Raw genomic sequence first — 23,036 nt, 5'->3', positions numbered from 1 at the left:
CTTAAAGGCTCCAATTTTTTAACAAAATTTTCCTTCAACCCCAGGAAATGCAAGACTTTGCAGAAGACAACCCCCTTACAACATGAACTTATTTTTAAGAACAGTAATCATTTGTTTAACTTCTGTATAAGCTAGGCTTATAGAGAAGAATCAAATAATTGCCAAGCAGGCAGGTAATACTCACTGTACATTGCTCAAGTTGCTTTTCCAGTGCTTCTGAATCACCAAGGGCAGGCCATTCTTCCTTCAGAAAAACATCCACTTCAGCCATCCACTTCTTCAGTGTTTTAGTGTCGTTCTGTTTATTAAAAAGACATTTTATTGCATTGCACAGAACCTGACTGGCAATAGTGTAATTCATCCTGCCACTATGACTAAAACTCATCACAATGTAATTTCAAGATTATTGAACTGTCTGAAAAATACAAACATGGCAAACAAGCAAAACCAATTTTATCTGGGACTGTCATCGACCCTTTAGCCTGCACTCTGACCATTTCTGCCCAAATTTAATGTGTCTACAAGCGGGAAACTTTCTGGCTCTCAAGTTTATGCTTTCCAGATATCACTTGTGTTTAGATGCTGCATGCGTGTTCATCGGTTCCTATCAAATCCTCCTGTGCTTCAATTTAAATTTCAGGCTCCTTTTGGAAGTTGCACGCTCTATTGCCTATTTCTCTACCAGAACACAACACAAAAGCACACCCTTACTACTCAGAATGAAAAAAAATTGTAACTGAAACAGTAATTGAAACAGATTTACTTCAGAAACTAAAATCATATAATGACTCAATGAATGATTTCAGAGACTGATTCTCAGTTACTGTTTCTAGCACTAGAATGCTTGTAATCAGTAATGTGCTTTCCATAGTCTTTAATTAACCCTTGCAATTAATAATAAAAGCTGAACATCAAATGCTTGCAAAGAGGGAACCCTACCAGTGCCAGGCAACATTACATAGATAATCTAATACCTTGAAAGGTAGAATGAGATTTTAAAAATGTGACTTAAAATGACCTTAAAATGCCACCTTAGGTAAATAATTAGATGGACATGTTAAAATAAAAATTATAAGTGGCAAAAATTTGAAAGGCAAATTATAATGCGTTTGTTCATCAAACTGTTTTCATTAACAGTGAAGTACATATTGATATTATATGTAGAATGCAAAGTTGAATTAAAGCACAAAAAAAGACATTTCATTAGAATACAGACTATGCCCTAAAATGTGTACAAAAATGCCATAACAACTATTACAAGATAGATAACCAAAGGGAACATTTTCCTAATGTGCTTGATATATTCAATAATAACAGGTTACCATGGAAAATGAACTGAATTAATAAAAATAATCATACAGAAATTATCAGTATACTTCAGAATGGCAATTACCAAAACACTGTTGAAGTGTCTACTGTGCATTCCATTATCAGTCAGTAAAAATAGTTAAGAATCATATTTCATGATGAAACTTTAATACCTTTACACGAATACTTTTAGTTAATTAATGCCACAAAATATAGATCTGATGGGATTTACTTAAAAAGGGATCAGTCTCCAACTACCAGTGAAGATCGAATTTATGACTTGCATTTTGAATCAAACTGTAAATGCACTTTATTTATCAACACTGATTTCATCGTATTCCATGCTGACACATTCCATAAATTGCAACAGCTAAAACAATTGTCTGGAAGATTAGTCATTCAAGGAGCTGAAAAGACAATGACTTTTATATTAACTGTGTACTACAGTGACTTCAGCAATAAATATAAAGGCTAAGATTTGTATGCAACAATAGCTCGCATAGCTTTAAAAATACATGCTCTGCAGAGCATGGTCATGATGTTCAGGACTTTCTCCTTTTAAGAGCAGTGGGGGAACCTCTAAACCTCTATCCAGAAAATTCAGGGGAAAACAAAAAAAAGACAAAAGCTTGAATTTCTCAAGCAAAGTGTATTGCTCTGTTTTGTGCAATTGCAAATATTTCATTATACTATTGATAAAACCACTTTCCTATTTATGTCGGGTTTATGGGGCAAGGTTTTGGTAGCAGGGGTGGCCTCTGTGAGGAGAGGCCAGGTGCTGCCCTGTGCTGGACACAGCCAGTTCCAGCTGCCTCGGATGGACCCACCACAGGTCACAGCTGATCCCATGGTCAGCTAGTGACGCCTCTGTGATAACATAGTTAAGAAAGGGCAAAAATGCCAGACAGGCAGAGGAGGAGAGAAAAAAAGTGAGAAACAACCCTGCAGACACCCAGGTGAGTGAAGAAGGAGGGAGAAGACGTGCTTCAGCTGCTGGAGCAGAGATTCCCCTGCAGCCTGTGGTGAAGACCACGGTGAGGCAGGTTGTCTCCCTGCAGCCCATGGAGGTCCATGGTGGAGCAGATATCCACCCTGCAGCCCATGGAGGACCCCACACTGGAGCAGCTGGTGTGCTCTAAAGGAAGGTGCAGCCCATGCAGAGTCCCACACAGGAGCAGATATTTCCCGAAGGACTGCAGCCCGTGGGAGGACCCATGCTGAAGCAAGGGAAAAGAGTGAGGAGGAAGGAGCAGCAGAGAGGAGCTGGTATGGACTGACCGCAGCTCCCATTCCCACCCCCCTGCGCCCCTTGGCAGGAGAGGAGACAAGAGTAAAACAATGGAGTGCAGAGTAGGAAAAAGAGGGAGGGGGAGAGGTGTTGTTTTAATTTTTGTCTTTGTTTCTCACTACTCAAATCTATTTTAATTTTCCCCAAGTTGTGTCTGTTTTGCCCATGATGGTAACTGGTAAGTGATCTCCCTGTCTTTATCTCAATCCAAGAGCTTTTCCATCCTAATTTCTCCCCCTGCCCTGCTGAGGACAGGGAGTGAGAGAGCAGCTGGGGCATCTGGCTGCTGGCCAAGGTTATCCCACCATACAATTAAACTTCATTTCATGGCCAGCTTCAGACGTCAGAGATGTAGCTATGGAGCCAAAGTGACAATTTAGAGCAATGTGGCATTTCAGTAGCTAAATTATAAATGTTATAAAAGTTTATAAATGTTATAAAATAATATTATAAAATGTTTCCTCCTTTTTTGGTCCATTTTGCTTATCTAAAAACTGACGAAGAGTAACAAAATAATGAGTACTTTTTTTCTTCTCTAAAAAGTGTTTTTCCTCTACAAAAGCAGAAGTGTAAGAATACTTTGACAGAAAATTTATTCCTGACCAAACAACTCTATTGAATTAAGCTGAAAATAACAATTACAGTTCACATGCTATTCTATTAAAATTCACAACATGGACCTAATCATGTATCACGTTCTACTACCAGCAAACCAAAGCCAAGGACAGAAATATTTGATGTTGTAAATAGAAGAAATACAGAGAGACAACACTGAGAAGAAACACACTGTGAGAACACAGGTTTGTGTATGGCTGCAGGACCTCAACCTTCAGAATTTTCTTTGTGATATCCCCCATGAGTATTCAAGTGTTCATTTGCATGGGGGCGAGGAGAGAAAAACATATTAAAAAAATTAAAAATACTTTCTCCATTTTAGTGACTGGTTGATTCCTCTGAAACCTGTCCCTTGAAATTATATAGAAATAGAACAGGAATATGTTAAAAATTGACTTATTTGAAATCTTATAACATCTAAGTCATAGACATCCCCTGTAATGCTGATACATGTGATTTATAAATAAGTATAAATAGAAGATCCTCACAATGAGATAAACAATGTAAGCTTCCAATGCTGTCATTCTAAATACCTGAAATTCACACAGTTGTGTAAGTCATATACACTTCTGCTTTCTGGCAACTGCTGCCAAGATACTACCATATTACAAATGACTAATTATGTAAGTGAATCTATTAAAGTCAGTATGGTTACAGCTACTTCGACTGCATGAAAAAGTACTCCAGCTACACTGAGAAAGTAAGCAGAGGAATATTAGCAGCAATTTCACTGAAATCAAAGTTAAGTTTTGCTATTGAAACAACATAGGTAGAAACAGCCACAAAATCAGAATTCAAAGTAAAATTTTGGACCCACCAAAATCAAGCGAACATTTTAATACATTCATGTACTGTTTTGATATTTCACTTTGGTGTTACTTTCTTGAGGTGTATAAATGCGTTTTGCGCTAGTCTGACAGCCACAAGCCATCACATAGCAGTTGAGGCTGAAAAAGTTTGGTTAACCTGGAATCGCTGGAGTTTTGTCATAAGCTCCTCAAGTTTCTGGCAATGGTCCACCAGCTGCGCTGATAATTTCTTCCAGCGGCCAAGGGTCACCTCAATCTCTGATCGATATCTTTGGCTGACTTCTGCAGGGGCTTTCCTGGACATGTCTTCCACAGTTGTGCTAAGATAGTTCAGGCCTTTTTGCTGCTCTTGCAGAGAACTTTGTAGAGCCTATGAACAAAAAGCAAATAGTATCCCAATTCACGTGTTGGGCAGTTCTCTTTGTTTCACAAACATAGGTGAGATTGCTGAAGAAAGGACTGAAATGTAGGTCACCTTTGCTAAAACGTCCAGTGACATATACTACTGAGCAATTTGGAATTGCTTTTCTCACACAAACTAGAAAGTAGATTTTTTAGTTGAACTGAGAATATAACCAGAGGTGTTTATACTTGTTAAGAGGTGATCCACATACACTTCATTAATTTGAGATAGGAATTTACTATGGCACTAATGATTACACTTCCAAAAGAATCAGACTATAGATGGAGAAAAAGAATAAACTTAGAACTGCTTCTGTGATTTAAAGATTTTGATAACTTCTTCTCAAAACTTTTACAATTCTTAGCCCAAATTTGCTGCATCTAACTTTTTTTCTATATTCTACTTTTTATTTCTGCATGTGCATTACTAGTTGCATCAAACAACATGCTCATTAGCCATCTAATAGAAGAACAATATCAAACACTGAAATGCAGGGAAGGTTTGTACCCACTGGAAAAACTTGTTCCACATTTGAGTCTGCTGGTAAATCCGACAGGAAATCTGACAATGCCCATGCTGCATTTTGCAAATCACAATCGTTTCCATGAAATGAGATAAATCTATACTTAACTACCAGACCTATCGTCAAAGGAATGTTTTATATATCATGGGGACAAACAAAGGCTTTTGCTTAACATGTTCAATATCTTATAAAATTGGTTTCAATGGTGAAGAACACTTTCAATCCTTTTACTTTAGGAATCAATATAAGTAAGTATCCACCGTGTCCTGAAGCTGTTGGCTAAAACCTGAGTGGGTATAATTCACTCAAGATCTGTAGTGTAGGCTACAGCAGACTCATGACAACTTTGCATTCTGTTCCTCTAAACCTTTCGTTTGAGACATTCGTTCCCACAGCCTCACCACTCACCTTGAGCTCCGTGAGTCTCTGCTCCATGATTTCATATTCAGCAACTGCAACTTGAGGCATGGAGAGTTTAGTTTCTGACTGCTGGATCCACACAAGTATAGTGCTCATTGTCTCTTTGTAGTGTGCAGGAGGCAAACTGTCAAAAACTACATTCAATGGGGAAGAAAAAGGAAAGAAATAAAATAATTTTTGTGCTTCATTATTTGGTTTAATGACAGAAGATGTCTGATAAAAGCCTTATTGAAGTCAATGGCTATTTTGCAAGAGATTGCAACAGGGCCAGTATGTCAGTATCAGATTTTTCAAGAATTGTAGAAGCAGAAAACTTTTGAAGAATGAATACACTTATTCTAATATTTATGATATCTCTGTCATTTTATCAGTTGTGTGTCGTTTGACTGTCCAGTTATAGGTCACAAAACAACTTACATGGCCAAGACAAGTAGTTTAAATATGTGTGTTTAGAGATCAACAGATAAACCATTGTACTTAACCCAAAATCTAATTTCAGAAATGCAGTAAGAAATAGCCTATGTTTGTGTGTTTAATGTTTCTGTTCAAATAAAATGTTCTGTTTAAGACATCTGTTAAAAGCTTAGAAAATTAATATTTCTTCCGCATTAAAGCTGAATTTTATTGAACTGTGCTTATTGTGCCAACATTACAGCTGCTGCAAATAGACAACATCTGGCACACACAAGAGCAACTCATTAGCAGAGATAGTCCCTTTGCCCTCAGGAACAGTTGCTTCTGTACTCATTGAGAAAAGTACAGACAAATAATATGGCTGGTTGGAAATGAAACATTTCCAACTTGTACCACATAATAATGAAGCATATAAAAGCTCAAAAAATGTTACACCTATTTGTATCATCTCCTGTATGTCTCTGGTGTTTCAGAAAGAACTGTACTGAGAAATGATATAGCTGTCTAAAAAGCAATTTTGACAAACAACACAGTTAAAGTTTTTAAGTGCAAGCTTGCTTACATTCTCATACAGCAATGCTTGGCAGAATGTACTTCAGATTTTAACCTAATTTTTTAGTTGATCAACAGAATGCTACTTGAAAAAAACTTATATTTTCAGTCAGGCATCATGACAACATACTAAAATCAGGGCAACTTAAGCTCTCTCTTGTGGAGTATGCATATTGTATGGCATACTTTCCCCATAAAAATCTTGGCATCTGATTTATCACACACATCTGGGGATTTACAAAAGATAGGACTTGGTACCAGGAAAGACAAGAATTTCTTCCCTTGTGATGTATTTTGTTTACACAGAAAGCAATAGCAATGCATTCTTGGAAACACAGAAAACAAACATTTTCCATCTCATCAAATAGCATTTTAAATCTTTTTATTTCCTTAGTGAGATTTGTATTGTCTTTGACTCATTTAATCCAAAATCCTACTTTAGAATAGAACATACATTTAAACACATCATTCCAAATGAATGGAGATATAATTTTAACAGTTCAGATACGTTAAAGGAGTATACAACTCTTAATCTGCAGTTTTATTTAGAAATATGAAATGGAGTTCAGTATTGTGCTGTAATGTTTGACTTCTATAAATAATTTTCTCCTTTAAATGAAAAACAAATCTTAGGACTAATGTATGACTTCAAGCAGCTATATAAAATAATAGCTATTTTTGGTAGAGGTGAAGAGTACCTTGGAACAGGCAAAAAGACAAGATTCGCTGTAACAGCAAACTCCACCAAACTGCATGAAACTCTTATCCTGAAAGTTTGCCAATAATAATAATTTTAAACCCATCCAAACACTGGCAAATGTTTTGTCCAATTTTAAGGAATTATGTTCTCTACTATTTGAAGGATTAAATAAGAGTTCAAGTGGGATCACAGATGTTGATTTAATCAAGCTAACAGCTTTCTGATTTCGTTATTAAATAATTCCATTTAAAAAGCACTTTTAAGTTCAGTGAAACAATAGTTTTCCTATTTCACTTTTCCATATTATTAGTAGTGAAATACTACTTTTCAATGCCTTTTGCCTTGCTAGAGTTTTTTAGGCTTGTTGGGTTTGGTTTTTGGGCGGGGGGAGAGGGTTGTTTGTTTGTTTGTGGTTTTTTTTTAAGATAGACGATGTGTCAGCATTTTCATCCACAAGGAAGCATATTAACATCTTTTTGGATGACAGTTAAGAAGAACCTATATTGTTTTTGCAACTCATCATGCCAATGGTGAGAATTCAGTCAAACTCCTACAGTGGGATTCATGTTACCTAATTTTAGCTGTCTAAATAATCTAACACATTTACGGTCTCTCTGTGGGCAGTATGAATCTCTAAATTCCCCATGTTCATAACATAAACACACATCCAGACCTGTTTATTTTTATCCTAAAATTTGCTTTGTGATACCAATGTTTGTGGATTGAAGTCCACATGATAAGCACAGTGGATGTGGATTCTGCTATATTCTATGAAAATATGGATTCTGCTATATTCTATGAAAAATTGAATTGGTAGTCAGAAAGATATAACATGTCCGCAACCCAAGCTATAGCTGAGCTAGGCCCATGACAGAACTGTAACAAAACATCACAGAGGGAAAATACAAATAGGTTACTGTGAAATATCAGAATACAGTTCCCATCCCATAATAGGAAAATATTGTTGCATTAGCCTATTCCACTTGTAGAGAATGCATTTTGGTGTAACTAACATTATAACCCTTGAGAACTGACAGGCAGATACATTTACATTTCCATATTTATTTTAGAGAAAGTGCTTAAATTGGGAAATACAACGTGCAGATAGATATTTGGTTAGGATATATTTTTGATAAGTAGAAATATTTAGACATGTGAAAATAGCTTTCCAAATAAGTAAAATACTTTTTTTTCATTTTTCCTCCCAGCTTCCTTTTCTGTGACCAGATTTTCCAGTCAAAAATCTTTTCCCAAATCAGAAATGAAATGAGAATACAATTATCTCAACAACTATCAAATCACACTGGATATGCTACAATGTGTATCTCCTACAGTCAGGACAAATCCCACTGTTCATCACATCATTGTGAAAGAAGAAGAAAGGCAATAAATATAATCTATGATCATTTCAGTAAAGACTTATTCCCTGAAATGAATGAACTAGATTGAACTGCATGTATTTCCCATAAAAATCTCCTCAGTAGTAACTGCACTGTTTAAAACCATGCTGATTTTCTCACAACTTTGTTTTGCTTGTTTTGTAATACAAGTACTTGAAGCTATTCATCAAAATCTTTATGACTTCATAAAAGCTGTGATTCCCTTCTCCCACATCTTTCACCAGAAACTCTCAAAGTGGAATCATAAGGAAGCTTGTATAATACATAATCAATGTTCTGCAAGTGTTTTAACACTTCCAATTCTCTTATTTATTAACATCTTAAAAGAAATAGAAGGGAAGCCCTTCTCCAGTTCTACAAAATCTAATGTAACAGTAATTATCTTTTAAAGATATACAAAATTTTTTAGGTGGTTTTCTTTACCATCTTTATAAATTTTCATTTTTACCAGGGAGGAAAAGGATAAAGTGGCCTACAGGGTAGAGGACATTATCTCATACGCATTCATTTCACAGGTTGCTTTGCCCTTTCATTCTTTATTTAAATAAAAAATAATTACCGGAGGAAATGGGTGCAAAAGAAAAATGAAATTACTTGCATGTTACTTATTAAAATAATATTTTCTCACATACATCTGAGCTGTATCTTCAGCAAAAAAGGCACATTCAAAGAAAGTTAAGCGAACTTTATCCCTCAAAACCAAACAGCAATGAATATTATTGCTACTAAACCATAGTTCAGGTCTTAAAAAAAACTGTTATGAAATTTACCGGACATTTGCTTAAAATTTTTCTTCCTCAAGTATGCAATGATTGGTGAAAGATTATTATACATACCATAACAATTTCACTGTCACTTATAACCCATCTCTAAAATACTTAGAGCATGAAAATAAGTTAGCAGTTCAAAGTTTAAGCAAAAGCAGACAAATGACAGACTAAAACTCCAAATGGTCATCATACTATTATGGTTACTGTGGTTTGTTGTCTTATAAAATTATGCTAAGAATGAGTTGCATGAACTCTATGTAATGCAACCCCCTTTAACATACTGTACTAGTGGATTAGGGAGAAAAGTGGTGTACATGGAAAAAAATTGCAAGCATGGGGTGGGTAAATAAAAAGTCTAAAGAATCTTGACATGATATAGAAGGCAAAAACTTTCTAAAGTCCTTCTTGAAATAAATAGGAGAAACATCATTTAAATGCAGATGAATGATTCATCATCAATAATAGTAACAACAATGACGATGATGATGACTTCACCTTCAGGAATTACTGATCCTACAAAGGTAGAATTGAAATTTGAAAGGAAAGCAAAGCGCATGAATTTATGAAGCATAAAAAAATGGAAATAACTATGACTTTTCCTTTGCCATCTCCATCTTGATATTCTTAATTTCACCTGCCACAAAAGCTTTTTTTTTTTTTTTAGTTATTTTCTAAAAATCTAATGACATTCCTCAAACCCCCTCTGAAGAAGAGTCTTGTCAAATTGAGAACACATATCAGAACTCTTCTCACTGAAGACCACAGCTGGGTAAGAGTTCACTGCAGCAAGCCTAAAAAACAGAAGAACCTTAATGGAGTTTGGTCCAGTCACAGAGCAAGATGAATGCTGGAACAAATCAGCTGTCACCTGGGAAGTAGTTTGAGCCAGGGAGTACTCACCTGACATCGACTGACAGCTCTCCCTTTGCTGAGAAGGAATGGGAGGCTGACGAGGCTGCTCCCTAGAAATCTCTCTGACACGACAGCAGTTAATTTCAAGACAAGTAAATATGAAGTTCAACCCCTCATTCTTCACCAGGGCAATTATAAAACTAAGAATTTCCTTGGGAAATCATATTATTCATATTTGAATTATTGCCATGATTGTCCATTTCACTCCCTCGTGTACATTACTGAATAGTTCGAAACACTGCCTGACCTCTATTTCTTCTATATACCAGTATTCTAGAAATGACTCTAAATGTATTTGGGGAGGAGGGAGAGCTGGAATGATGGATACATCATCTTCAAAAGGTTCAATTACCTATGGATATACAGACATTCTATAAATTAAGAAAAATGAGGTCATATTTCCTCGTATTTTATGAGGTTGTATTTCTTTCATAAACAACATTGCAAAATAGTGAAAAAACAACCATATATGCTTTAGAATTAGCTTTGAATTAGGTTTTATAACTGGAAGTGCTAATCAAATCATGGCAAAAAACATTTGAGAAAATCTGAGTTAATCTTTAATAATATTTTATTAAGAAATCTACTGTGCAGCATAAAGAAACTACTAAGCACTCTTGAACCTAAAAAAAACCCAAACCAAACCATCACCACCCTCAAAACACCTCACCAAAACCCAACCAAAGAAAAGATATTTGAGGGAGACAATCTCCTAGAACCAGAGAAAATTTTTCTTGGGGGAAAAAATTCCCTTGGAAAACAGAACAGAAGAGCTAAATACCCCTATCCATCAGAAAAGATAATGGAGTAATGGAACGTTAAAAAAAACCCACACAAAACCCCCAAACCCCTAATGATGAATTAAAAATCCTTTTAACATAAAAAAACCTGCTAATGATGGATCAAAACAATCTTTCTAGCACGTGTAGGTTATATCTACAGGGAAGCAAAAGGGAGCAAATACTACCACTAATCCTCAAAACATCATTCAGTCTTTAAGAAATTCTTCTATCTATAGAAAATAATTAATTGCAAATAATTTATGCAAATAAAAGATGGAAATATCTAAAATGCTTTAGCAAAATTTCAATATATTCTATTAAACTGAGGCTAAACTAAAGACATGGGATATGGCCTTTTCTCCATCTGTTCAACAGAAGAAAAATAGTCATTAAAGAAAGCAGAAGAAACTCAGACTCAAAGAGCCAAATTTTCTGTGCTTCATCTTCGGGTTTTTTTCACATTTTTTGATTCATAAGACTTTCGTGAAACAGGATTAGACCTAATGCAGTATCCCAAGCATGATCATTCATCTCTACAGTAGAGCTATGAAAGGAAGTTAGCACTTTGGATAAAACTGTGTATAAAATTTGTGAAGATAAAATGTGATTGACATAATAATCTCACCTAAAATATCACTACAGGTATGTACCGTATGGGGTAAAACAGTTTCATCTTGACAGCTGAACCGTTTGAGATGAAGCACCTGTGATGCAGAGCAGCCACATAAAATAATAACAACAGTCCAGGGCTCCATAAGATGTTGATTCAGGGACTTCTGTTCTCTAGCAGTTTAGGAGACGCTCCCCAGCCTGTTCAACGCTGCCACCTCAGGACAGCTGCTTCTGGCCAGGGCACTGGAGGAGCACACCGCAGCACGGGAGTGGGAATGAACAGCTACAGCCAGGAAGAACTTTACCAAAGCCCCGGCTTGGTGGCCTTACAGTTCAGGCAATGAACACTACTCATCTTACAGGACTCACCAACTGGTTAGTTCACAAGGTCTCATTATAGTAAAATTAGGTGAGGCAAAACCAGCAATTACACAAAACTGTAATTTGAAGAAATAGAAGAAATCATAGAAGAAAATAGAAGAAATCATAAAGAAGCTAGCATTTACTGTATTTTCCTGTTGGCAGAATGGTAACTGATTTCAGCATATAAACCGGTGTGGCATTAAAGTTTTAAAATCTTATCCATTGTATGGCCTGACTTTAGAGTCACAAATAAACTTTACACTTCTTGATACTAAATTTCTACAGCTCATTCTTTCATCACATACTATAGCACACTTGCATTTTATTTCTTCAGTTCTCCTATGCACCATCACCTCTTCAGTTTGCGCGTGTGTGCATGTGTGAAATAACCACATCAGCACAATAATGCAGTGTCGTTGAAAAAAAAAATCCATCTTTAAAAATGGAATCATGCCAAACCTCTCCAAGAATTTAGGAGGAATACTATAAAGATCCACTAGAAGGAGCTAGCACTATGCCTAATGTCAAAACAGTACAGTCATTTACAGATATCATTGATTTAAGGGGCAAATAATCTCTTTGCTCTTGAGAAAAATTAAATTCATGTTTTTATCCAATACTTTATTTTTAATTTCATAATCAAATACAGAAAGTGTACATTAGTCACTGACATGCTACATATATTTAATAAGGAAAAAAGTCGACTTTCTATTTTGGTATAGCATTTTCCCCCTTTTGAAAAATGCATTTTATTACAAATATTGTAAATAATGTTATAACTAGCAATCATATCTTCTGTGTTGCAAAAAAGGAACAGTTCACCAGATGATGAAAAACCAGATACCCTAAAGTAGCTACTCTCTTTGATGAGCTTTATGGAGTTAAATTTCTATTCTATGAAAATCTAGAGCAGATGCACACTTGCAATTAAACTCTTTCTCCTCTATACTGACAGAAGTAGATAGTCCTGTCTCATAACCCAACTAAACAAAGACAGTTTTATGTTGCCAAAAAAAATCACTGAATCTGTCCATAAACATGCTAACAAGAAGAGATCTGATGGTAGAACTGCATCGAGTATAACCTTTGCTTCTGAATAGTGTACCTTCCCCTGTTTTCCTATTAATATAAAATACATAACACACTGATAATTTCTGAAAGACTAATTAAATTGCAAAAAAGACCACCTAAATTGTACTACTGGTTTAGCATGTCAAAAGCAAATAGAAAAGTAGGAAAACAAAATATGTATACCAATTCTTTGCATGCTAGTCAGGCAAATTGACTTTTTGTCACGAACACTTACTGGTCTGTAGCTGCTTTTCTCTGGCCTGCATGTCAGCAAGTATTTGTTTGAAATGGCTGGTAAAAGCAGCAAGGTCAACATCCAGAAATACTGGCCCTTGTTCTTTCTCTTTGAGCGCTTGACTTTGAGCCTTTAGCCGTTCGATTTGAGGCTGAAGGGTTGACATTCGGATGATTTCGTCCTACATTTTTGAACAAAAAACATCAAGATAAAGCTGTCCAACAAATGAAATCACTAGTGCCTTGAAATCACGGTTTCAATGCACATTACACAACTGTTTTGTTCCAACTACATCAGTTACAATAAAAACAAATTCAACATTTTTAATCATTTCTCACAAATCAATACCTCTGCTCCCAATGTGATGCTCTTACCATTGCTTAAAGTCACTTTCACATGATATCATCATGTTAGTAGTGTAATGCTCAAAGAAAATGAGATAGATTGTACATTAAAATTCCATGCCCAGGGAGCATCCTTTTTATGTGGAGATGGGAAGACAAAAAATCCCCATGTCCCATAATCCTGGACTCATCTCTGTTAGATTATATACAGGCTAAATAGCATGAAGTAGAAAAGGAGAGGTGAAGATGCACAGTGATTTCTAGCAGCCCCACAGTAACACATTACAGGTTGGGGTTGTGCTATTATACCTTCAGGAGACCTTGTACACACTGTGACATTTGCAACTACTAAGTAAAAAGAAATGAGGAAAGTAAGCCAAATGTACAGTTCAGAGTAGAGCTACTATAAGAGAAGCTTTCTCCGGGAAAACAGAGAACCCCTGTAAGCACAATGCCAGCTTGGAAATGCCTGAAAATAGAAGTAATAGCATAGATCTAAATTTGGGTTTCAAACACTGTTTTCAGTTTGAGAGCTTCTGGAGCCAGCGATTTCATAAAGTCAAACTTCTACAAGTATGTTGTGCAATTTATAATTCATTACTACATCTCAATAGATTCCTGTCAAACAATATTAGCTTGTAGGTAACCCACAGAGTTGTCTACAGTAAGAGAGATAAGCAAGTTCCTGTGATGGTGCAGCACACAAATGAAAACATTTAGGGAGAATAAGAAGTGAATTGGTGTGACCGTTTTTGTACAACTATTGCAATTCTGTCATATGATGACAGAAGAATATTCCTTCATTCGACTACACAATCCACCCTGCATCAAAATGCAGGGTATGTAAAAAGTAAAGTGGCAGAATTTTGGACTTGACCATGAAGACAATTTTCTGGCCGAGATCCTTATGACAGAGGTGATGAGCAACAGTTTCTTAATGAAGAACCAAAGACACAGATTCTTACAGGGAAAAAAAAAAGGAAAAAGAGTTTAGGGCATAGTTCCCTAGCTTTAGATATCTAAGTATCTTAATAACTAAATATTTGGGGCAGAGTTTTAAATACCCATAAGCTAGGTGCTATTGCCTCTTTATTTCTTTACCAGTCTTTCCTTTCCTTGAATAAATATTTTCAATAATTACCTTGGAAAGATAAGGAGTCCATTTTCCACTTTTATGTTGAAATAGTGTAGGTCATAATCTGGCCCACTGTTGGAACACCTATGAAGTACAATATCATAAAAAACTTGGAGAAGAATATCTAACCTTACATTTTTCCAACTGAGTTTTTACTGTAGCAGGATCTGTTGCTGGTGTGGGTTGTGCTTTCAGCCAGTTTTCTGCAGTAATTGCTGTCTGCTCCAATTGCTGCAGCTGGGAGTAGAAGTCAATGATGTTATTTTGGTACTCCAGCCATGCCAATCTTTCACTCAGCAACTGACAGAACTCAATCCAGCGGCTCTTCAGCTGCTCTGAGGCTTGTCTAATGTTGTCAGCATTCAGACCCTCTAGAAAGAAAACAAGAGAAGTTGTTCGACACTTAAAGATAAATAAGTCACAAAGAAAAGAAAAAAAAAAGTAAAATAATTTAACAATTCAATTTCTGTATTTGAGAGCTCATAAATCCAGTTAATGATTTATCATCAAATAACAGTCCTGAACATACAGATGTTACACATTAGTGGAGAAAACATTTCAAAAATATTTTAAGTTGCTGCCAGGGTACTTTTGTTGCTATGGGAATGAATTATAAAGTGCATTAAACTACAAGAATGGGAATAAAGCAGAAAGTAGAGATACAATACAAAAAGCTAATTAAAACTGCTGTAAGAAATAAGAAAATGCCTGACAGCTGGATTTTGAAAACTATGTCTGGACTGTAATTAGATTTTAATGTACAAGACTGTTGGTTTTTTAATAAAAAGACGAACTTAAATTAATGGGAACTACATTCTGCAGTTATTTTGGTGTTTCTGTTAATCCAACCCTTAAGTTTTGCATTACATGTTATTTTAGAAATATCATAAGCACTGAGGAATAAACATATAATCAGATCAAACCTCCATCTAGGCCAGTCCCGTGTGTCCAACAGTGACCGTCAGTAGACATTAAGCAAAGACTGAGAGCCAAGAAACCATAGGTGACACTTCTCTATGATTATTTTCAGACAGGGTTTGGTTTCTCTCATATAGTTTGCCTATTTCTGTCTATTGTTCAATAATCATGCTTTAATTTAAGTTCAAAAAACCCCTGACTTTAGTTATTAGAGATAAGGCAATTATTTAGAACTATTTAAAGGTAGAAGAGCTCTATATACTCTGTGAAGAAAGTAAGGCAATACATATCAAAGATATGTAAAGGGGTTTTACAATAACATCATTTATAATTATTCCAAAACTTGAACTCAGATTGAGTTCAAAATAATATTAATATAAGCATCTCATTTATTTTTCAGAGGAAGTTTAAATGTAATCCCTAACCTTTTTTACTGGTACGACATGTAATGATACACATAGCAATAAGATCGACATTGATTTCAAAATTAATAAACGTCTCAATCCATTGAGTAATGCTATATGCTTAAGAATGTTTTAATAACATCATCACTTAGTCATACACTAGTTAACCAGTAAAACAGAAGCTATGTTTTTATCAAAATAATCAAATTTAGGGTGTTTTTCTATTTCTTAAAAACAAGTTTAAAAGCAAATGAGACAAAAGCCTTCAGTGCTATACTTCCATAATTTTGATATGCTGTCAATATGGTTTATCTTGTTTGCAACCTGTACTCTCAATCTGCAGGAAAAATTCTTTATCAAGGATATAAAATAGTAAAGTTCATATGCAATTTTTGAAGGTAGAACATAGGAAATGGAGTCCTAATTACAGCTAAATGCCTTAAATAAAAACAGTACTGGAAATTTATCATAATAAAATTTTCTAAGAAATTACTATAATGCATGCTATATGGTAAACTGCACTAAATGATAATCTGGGATCACGTCTGTTGTGGAGAACCATAGTTCTCTGGCAAATCCTATTCTGGATTCAGCTCAGGGCTATTTAGAAACAGCCCACTTGGAAACAGACAGTGTAGTACCTGATAGTGGTTCCCTGGACATGCTCTGTTTCTAGGATGTTGCCCTAGCCAAGCAAATTGTACATGATTTCAAAAAGTACAAGCAAAAATGTAAAAAGATAGGAAGCCCAGTATACTGGAAGATAATGGCCACTGCGGTGGTTGGAGCAACTATACATACACTTTATACTCTGGAAACTGGATGGCACAGTTTAAAGGCTGAGCAAGGGTATAAAATGAACTTTAAAGCATAAAGAGGTAAACAGTATTTTGACATGCCTTAATAAAATCCAACAGTAATCTGGTCTTTTGTGTGCCTGTGTTTGCATCTGGAGATGTGGTATGCATAACTGCATTTTCTTAAAGTGTAACATCTAATGAACATATAGTAATATGTGAAGAGGCACCATAAACCTGAATGGCATAGCATGTCTGAATAACAACAATTAAAGATGACCAGGCACATAGATACTGTATCTTACCAACAACAAGAACAAACACATATACAGAAGACAAGTCTTTAACTATGCTATATTTCAAGAATTGCTTCTGTCCTGTTGTGACTTTGGTTATAAAAATACTGTATACTCCTAACAGACAGCAGATATCTTTGCCGCTGTGTTCTTCTCTGAACCTCTGAACCTAAAAGACATTGCCTATGAGTTTGGCAGAATAGATATAAAAAGATCACTTTTATTTATTCCACCTTTCCTCTCGTTTCAGCTGCCACAGTCTCCAAAGTACCCTTAGGCAAGATTATGATTACCAGGGGAAGTGCAGTCATGGATTCTCCTTACATAATAATACTTTTCACTATAATATTTTCTTCAAGGATTCAGAGAGGACTATATTTCAGATGAAAATCTAGATTAATCAGATCCTCTTTTCTTCTTTTCGGTCACATGTCCCTCAACATAACATTTAAATATGTGAAAATACCCAATATTATTCAATTTTCTGTAATTCTTTTCTTTATTATCTAAACTTTGAGTCTAAATGTGATTCCACAAGTGCACAGATGAACAAAGAAATGCTTTTGTTCTTCATTAACTGAAGTGGACAGTACAAGATTGGAGTGTGCAGAGCCATGTTTGGTAAAAGACTGCAGAGCTGCACCTCCATTAGGCAACACAATATCCTACTGAAAGGAAGACCCATCTGAAAATGTCCATAGGATGCATTTTTAAAACTCTCTTAATTCACAGTCTGCTCAGGTAACTCAAAGTTGTCTATCAGATGTCGGTATGTCATTTCCAGAAGGATGCAAGAAAATGGCCATTATTTGCACTTGAAATCATTTGGGCAAATTTGCAAAAATTTTGTCTTATTTTGAAGAAAGCTAGTCCTCTATCTCATTGAAAATGACAAATTAATAACTATTTGAGTAGTTGATGCAATGAGGGCATAATTTTAATTTATTTGCTCATTAAATGGGTGAAAATCAAGAATTTGAAACTTACTTCCATGATAAGTACTGATTTCTTCATTATCTTTAGCAACTTTAGCAACCACCAGCTTTCATTCATGATGTTAACATCAATCCCCTTACTCTGCTTCATTCATGGCAGCAAGACATATCAAAAGTTGACAAGCAGGCAAAGAAACAACATAAAACCTGTTCTCTGGTAAAACAATATTATTTTAGGAATAATGGTTCATAATCTTTTCATGTTTCATATTCTAAAAGCTTCTGATACAATCAGTGGATAAATATACTGTACCCAGAGGAAACAGATCATTATCTGAAGTGCATCCATTAATTTTATTACCTTGTGTACTGCACATAACAAATTGTTTCTGAATATTTTTAATTGTGCAGCACCTTACACGCAAGTACTTTGGAATTGCCACTTAATATGAAGTATATCTTATTAAGTGCATTTATCATTTGCTATGGTTCTATGATAGAATAATGTAATATTATCTGTGTTTTTATAGCTTTTGACTCATAGGCGTATATGAAATGGTAACTTACAAGGTAATGTATTTCTTCCACAGAACAATGGCACTTAACAGTTACATGTTTTATCACAACAAATTCATTTGTATTCACTTTAATGCTGCCTATCAAAACTCTCTGAGTATTTATTTTGATGCCCTATTTATTTTGTTCTAAACTACTATAGTAAAGTGTCCACTCTAACTGCTAAACTGCTTCACTCATGCATCAACAGATTTGTTATTCTATTTCAGAATAGAATTTAGAAAAGAAAAACAAAATAGAACTTTTTCCTAGAAACACTGGTAAACAGAAGATGTAAGTTTTCATTGATTGTAATCATCAGACTTCTTTAAAAGCGTGGGCAAGGAGAGGCAGAGCACGGCCCATGTAGAAGATGGGTGGCTGGGTAAAGAATCATCCACCAAAAGCATCAATGATTTCCCCTGTGATGTGAAAAGTCCTTCAAATGGCAATATCCAGACGCACTGCTTGCAAACACAAGAATAGCTGTACTGTGTGAGATGGCAGTTCTTTCTAGTGCAAAGTACTTTTGCTGACAATGGCTGAAAGCATTTATGTGAGGCAAGAATAGTGCCCTGCATAAATACACTTCCTCAGAATGTTTTCCTCTGTGCTAAAGAACAAATAGACGAAACCCTAAATAAGCCAATCCGATTCTCTCCAGAATTTGAATCCTATTTTTGACTTATTCCCCCTCCTATCACAGTAAAAATAAAAGCAAGAAAATAAATATAAATGATACAACAATGAAATTGACCACCATTCTGAACTCTCTCTTATAATCCACCAGAGGTCTTCATCTTTTTATGCTCTTCATCTGTTACATTCAGAATCTTGGTTACGAGCAAAGAGGAAGCACATCTTATATATAAGTAAAGCCAAGAATTTAGTAATAGCATCACTGGAATCTTAAGAGTCTAATCATTATTAGTCCAGACCTAATTGATACACAATAAGTAAAAAATAACAATGCAGTTAAAATTGTCATCACTTGACTTAGCAACTGATCTATGCCTTAAATCTGTTTGCATTGTGTAGTCTTTTAATTACAGATTACACTGCAAATGCATGACAATCAATTGTATCACTGACTGTTTCCCTAAAGAAAGTACAACACAGAATAGTGATGGGAGTACCATCATTTGTGATTTGTAAACTGTGATAGTTAAAAAGGTTTTTCATTCAATATAACATAGTACATCTTCCCTCCGCTAGACGTTAAACTGCGATTCTCCCACAAATCCATAAAGGCACTTTAATTACAGTTCCTTCTCATGTTATGGAAAAGAGTTCCAGCATTAGAAGAGGAAGGTATGTAGGCACAGTCAGTCTGCTCTGTTGAACCTTATTTTGGAGATCAGCAAAACTTTTCTATGCTATATCCTTTCCTCTTGTTCTTAGTGAATCCAGAAATCAAAAAAAAAAAAACAACAACAACAGGGATGAAGACTGTATGTCCCAAATTAATTTCCACAAGCCACACAAAGACTAAAGAAACTTAGCTGAATTACTGTTGAAAATATAAAGCTGCATAAGTTTATTACAGTTTGAGTTATAGGTTTAAAGTTGAGTTACTTTTTTTACATAACTTTTAGTCCAATATCAATTTAGAGATAATCCCATTAATTGCAATTGCATTAGATCATAATGATTTGGAAGAAAAGACAAACAGGAATTTTTTTGTATTTAAAAGTATAAAGGCCGACCATGGCACTCTACACTCAAAGCGTAATTTTGAACATCTAGCAAGATATTCCATTTGCAAATTCTTTGTTAAATTATCTTACAGTTCTCCTCAACTAATGTTAATTATTTAATTCTACTCTCTACCGCTCCCATCTGGTGGTGATTACTGAATTATTTAACCATTTCATACACTATTCTTCAAATTGCCTTTGCAGCAGTGGAGTAGCTGAAAGTCCCATAAACATTTTAGGCTTCAAGTCCAGAGGAACTGTTTCTCTTTTCAAAGGAATTATTTCTTCCCTAAAACCATGACAAAAAAGGATCTTCATTCCAACAGGCGACTAACCTGTCATCCTTGCTAGAATATTCTTGTTAGCAAGGCTACCATGATACATGGCATGATACAGAGCTCAGAGCAGTTGATACGAAACAGATAAAGTTGTGCTGGCTTAGCTAGTCTACCCTGTGCTTGCACCCCAACTGGAAGACATGTTTCCTAAAAAAAGGTGTGATTTGGGAGATACTGGAAATATTTATATGCACATCTAGCCACAGTCGAGATCACAACATCTATAAACTATGAATAAGCATGGACCCACGGACTGAAGGAGAAATAAGAGAACCTTGAGTTAAAACCACATGAGAATATTTAAGATAGAATGTTAACCTACTTGATACTAGACATGGTAGGTAGTACAGTACCGGAAAAGTAATATATAATGTGCTAGTGAGTTCTGCAACTAAAACCAAAATTAGTCACCAGAAAGAACTATATAATGTAAAGAAATTGAAGCCGGAATTCTTGAGGTGCAAGTCTGTATTTGGCCAAAGGAAGAGTGAGGCACCACTAAATGTGTCCTAGACAGATTCCACCCAAAATAACAACCTCGATGTGGCAGCACACAAATTTCAAATACTGCCTTAAAAGTCCTGTACAACTAGTTCTCGCAGGCAGAAAATATGTCCAAAAAATTGACAGATTTTTTTATATGATCAGCCATGGAAAACTGCCGAAATTATTTCAAAGGGGGTGCAAATGTTACCAGACTCACTTCAGTCTATTCACTGAGTCTAGGAAGGGAACCCTTCCAACAGTTGTTACAACAATGATAATTAAATATGCCCCACACATTAAATATGTTCACTTTTAAAATATTACACCTTCATAGTTAAGCAAGATAATCTTAGGATTCCATCAAATTTGTTTAGTACCTCAAACTCAAAGCATTTCATTTTTAGCAGTTAAATTCTTCGTTCTTCATTATAACATTTTAATATAAAATATATGTTCTGAAGCTCAGTGCATTCAACATCTAAATTTCTGGTAATCATATCAGTATGACAGATGTTGGCCCGTGTTTAATATTTTATTGCAAAGTTAGACATTCTTTAATATCAAGGACAATGGCATGACTTACAATTTTACTTCCATCTACCTTTCTTTGTTTTTTCTTTTTCCCTTAAAAATATCTAAAAGTTCAAAAGAATGACTAACATAATTTTTTTTGAAAAATCAATAATAAAAATAAAAACCTTACAACTAATTTTCTTTTTTAAGAGTTGTAGAAGCTTTGACATTTATTATCTTTGAAAAGCCAAATGCCAAAAATCTCTTCCAAAACCCAATAAAATCTTATATTTTCTACGATACAGAACATTACAGCAATATGTATATTACAAAACATACATTGTATATTATGTCAGAAAGCACTTTTTTCAAACTGGTCAGAGTCATGCCTTCAGACCTTTCTAATTCAGATGAGTTAATGTACCTTCAAAAGCTTAGCATACTCAGAAAATAAGATTACAACTTAAGTCTCTGCACAGAACAGATTGTTAATATACAGTTCATTACTATGAGCACATTTTACACACATTTCTTTTCATGGTACTAAAGTGGTAAGATTTTTTTCTCTTCTAATTAACAGATTTAACATTCAGAAATAATAAAAGAAATATAAGGTAATATTACTTTACTGTTCCATTTAGACAGTATTTGCTAATATAATTCTTGTGATAAATATGAACCTGTGCATTTATCAAATCCCTAAGAAGATTATCTAAATCAACTCCCATGTAATTACCATTCACCATCTGTTCCACCAGGGCCTCAGCTGATCTGCTGGCATCCTGCAGTTTTCTGTACTTCTCAGGCTTTTCTCGCTGGATGGCCTGCAGCATGACAGGAAAGGTGAGTATTTCAACAGAGGGATTTTGAAGAAGAAAGTAATTAATCTCAGGGATGTCTTCTGGTTTCTCGAGACCATTTAACCTGTCGTATTGCCCTGCCAGCCTCCCAATTTGCAATGAAAGCAGCAAGTACCAGATACCATCAGGAAGGAAGTCAGTCATAAAGTCAAATACATAAACTGAGAATCGGAACACAACAGAGCTGACAAATGATACATGTCAGTATTTTACAGACAAATAAAAGACTTACAAATTAAGAGCTATTCAAAGCCCAATATTTCAGAATAAAAATATATGTTCAACAGAAATTCCTTGTGGAGGAATAGATTTGCTTATTTCTCATGTGGCTCCTATTGATAACAGCAAGAATTGAGCACGCTAACCAAATTACAGGGTTTTATAACACACTACAGTATTAAACCCTTATACCATTTGATTGCTTACTTTACTCTTTTGATGGCAAAAAAACCCCTGTAAAATGCATATTAAAGTAGATATCTAAAATATATATGAACATACATAGCAGACATCCATATATGAACTACTAAGAATGAGAATTAACTGCAGAATTAACACAGGCTTCTAGTTATGTGTTGTAT

The 23,036-nt window shown here is 35.1% G+C and overlaps 1 protein-coding gene across 2 annotated transcripts in view; it reads right to left on the bottom strand.

Annotated features, from left to right (window-relative positions):
• Positions 1–23,036, bottom strand: part of DMD (dystrophin) — a 1,244,291-nt gene that overhangs the window by 748,722 nt on the left and 472,533 nt on the right. For both annotated transcript variants that reach the window (XM_075174519.1, XM_075174510.1), the window contains exons 19-24: positions 22,332–22,419; positions 14,786–15,027; positions 13,178–13,358; positions 5,355–5,500; positions 4,178–4,390; positions 185–298 (exon numbers count right to left, since the gene is read on the bottom strand). In XM_075174519.1, coding sequence (XP_075030620.1) covers positions 185–298; positions 4,178–4,390; positions 5,355–5,500; positions 13,178–13,358; positions 14,786–15,027; positions 22,332–22,419 — 984 coding nt within the window. The remainder of the gene's footprint in view (positions 1–184; positions 299–4,177; positions 4,391–5,354; positions 5,501–13,177; positions 13,359–14,785; positions 15,028–22,331; positions 22,420–23,036) is intronic.

The sequence above is a fragment of the Calonectris borealis genome, chromosome 1 (genome assembly GCF_964195595.1).
Source record: "Calonectris borealis chromosome 1, bCalBor7.hap1.2, whole genome shotgun sequence".
In the NCBI taxonomy this organism is placed as follows: Eukaryota; Metazoa; Chordata; class Aves; order Procellariiformes; family Procellariidae; genus Calonectris; species Calonectris borealis.
This window is presented reverse-complemented; position numbering and strand designations above follow the sequence as displayed.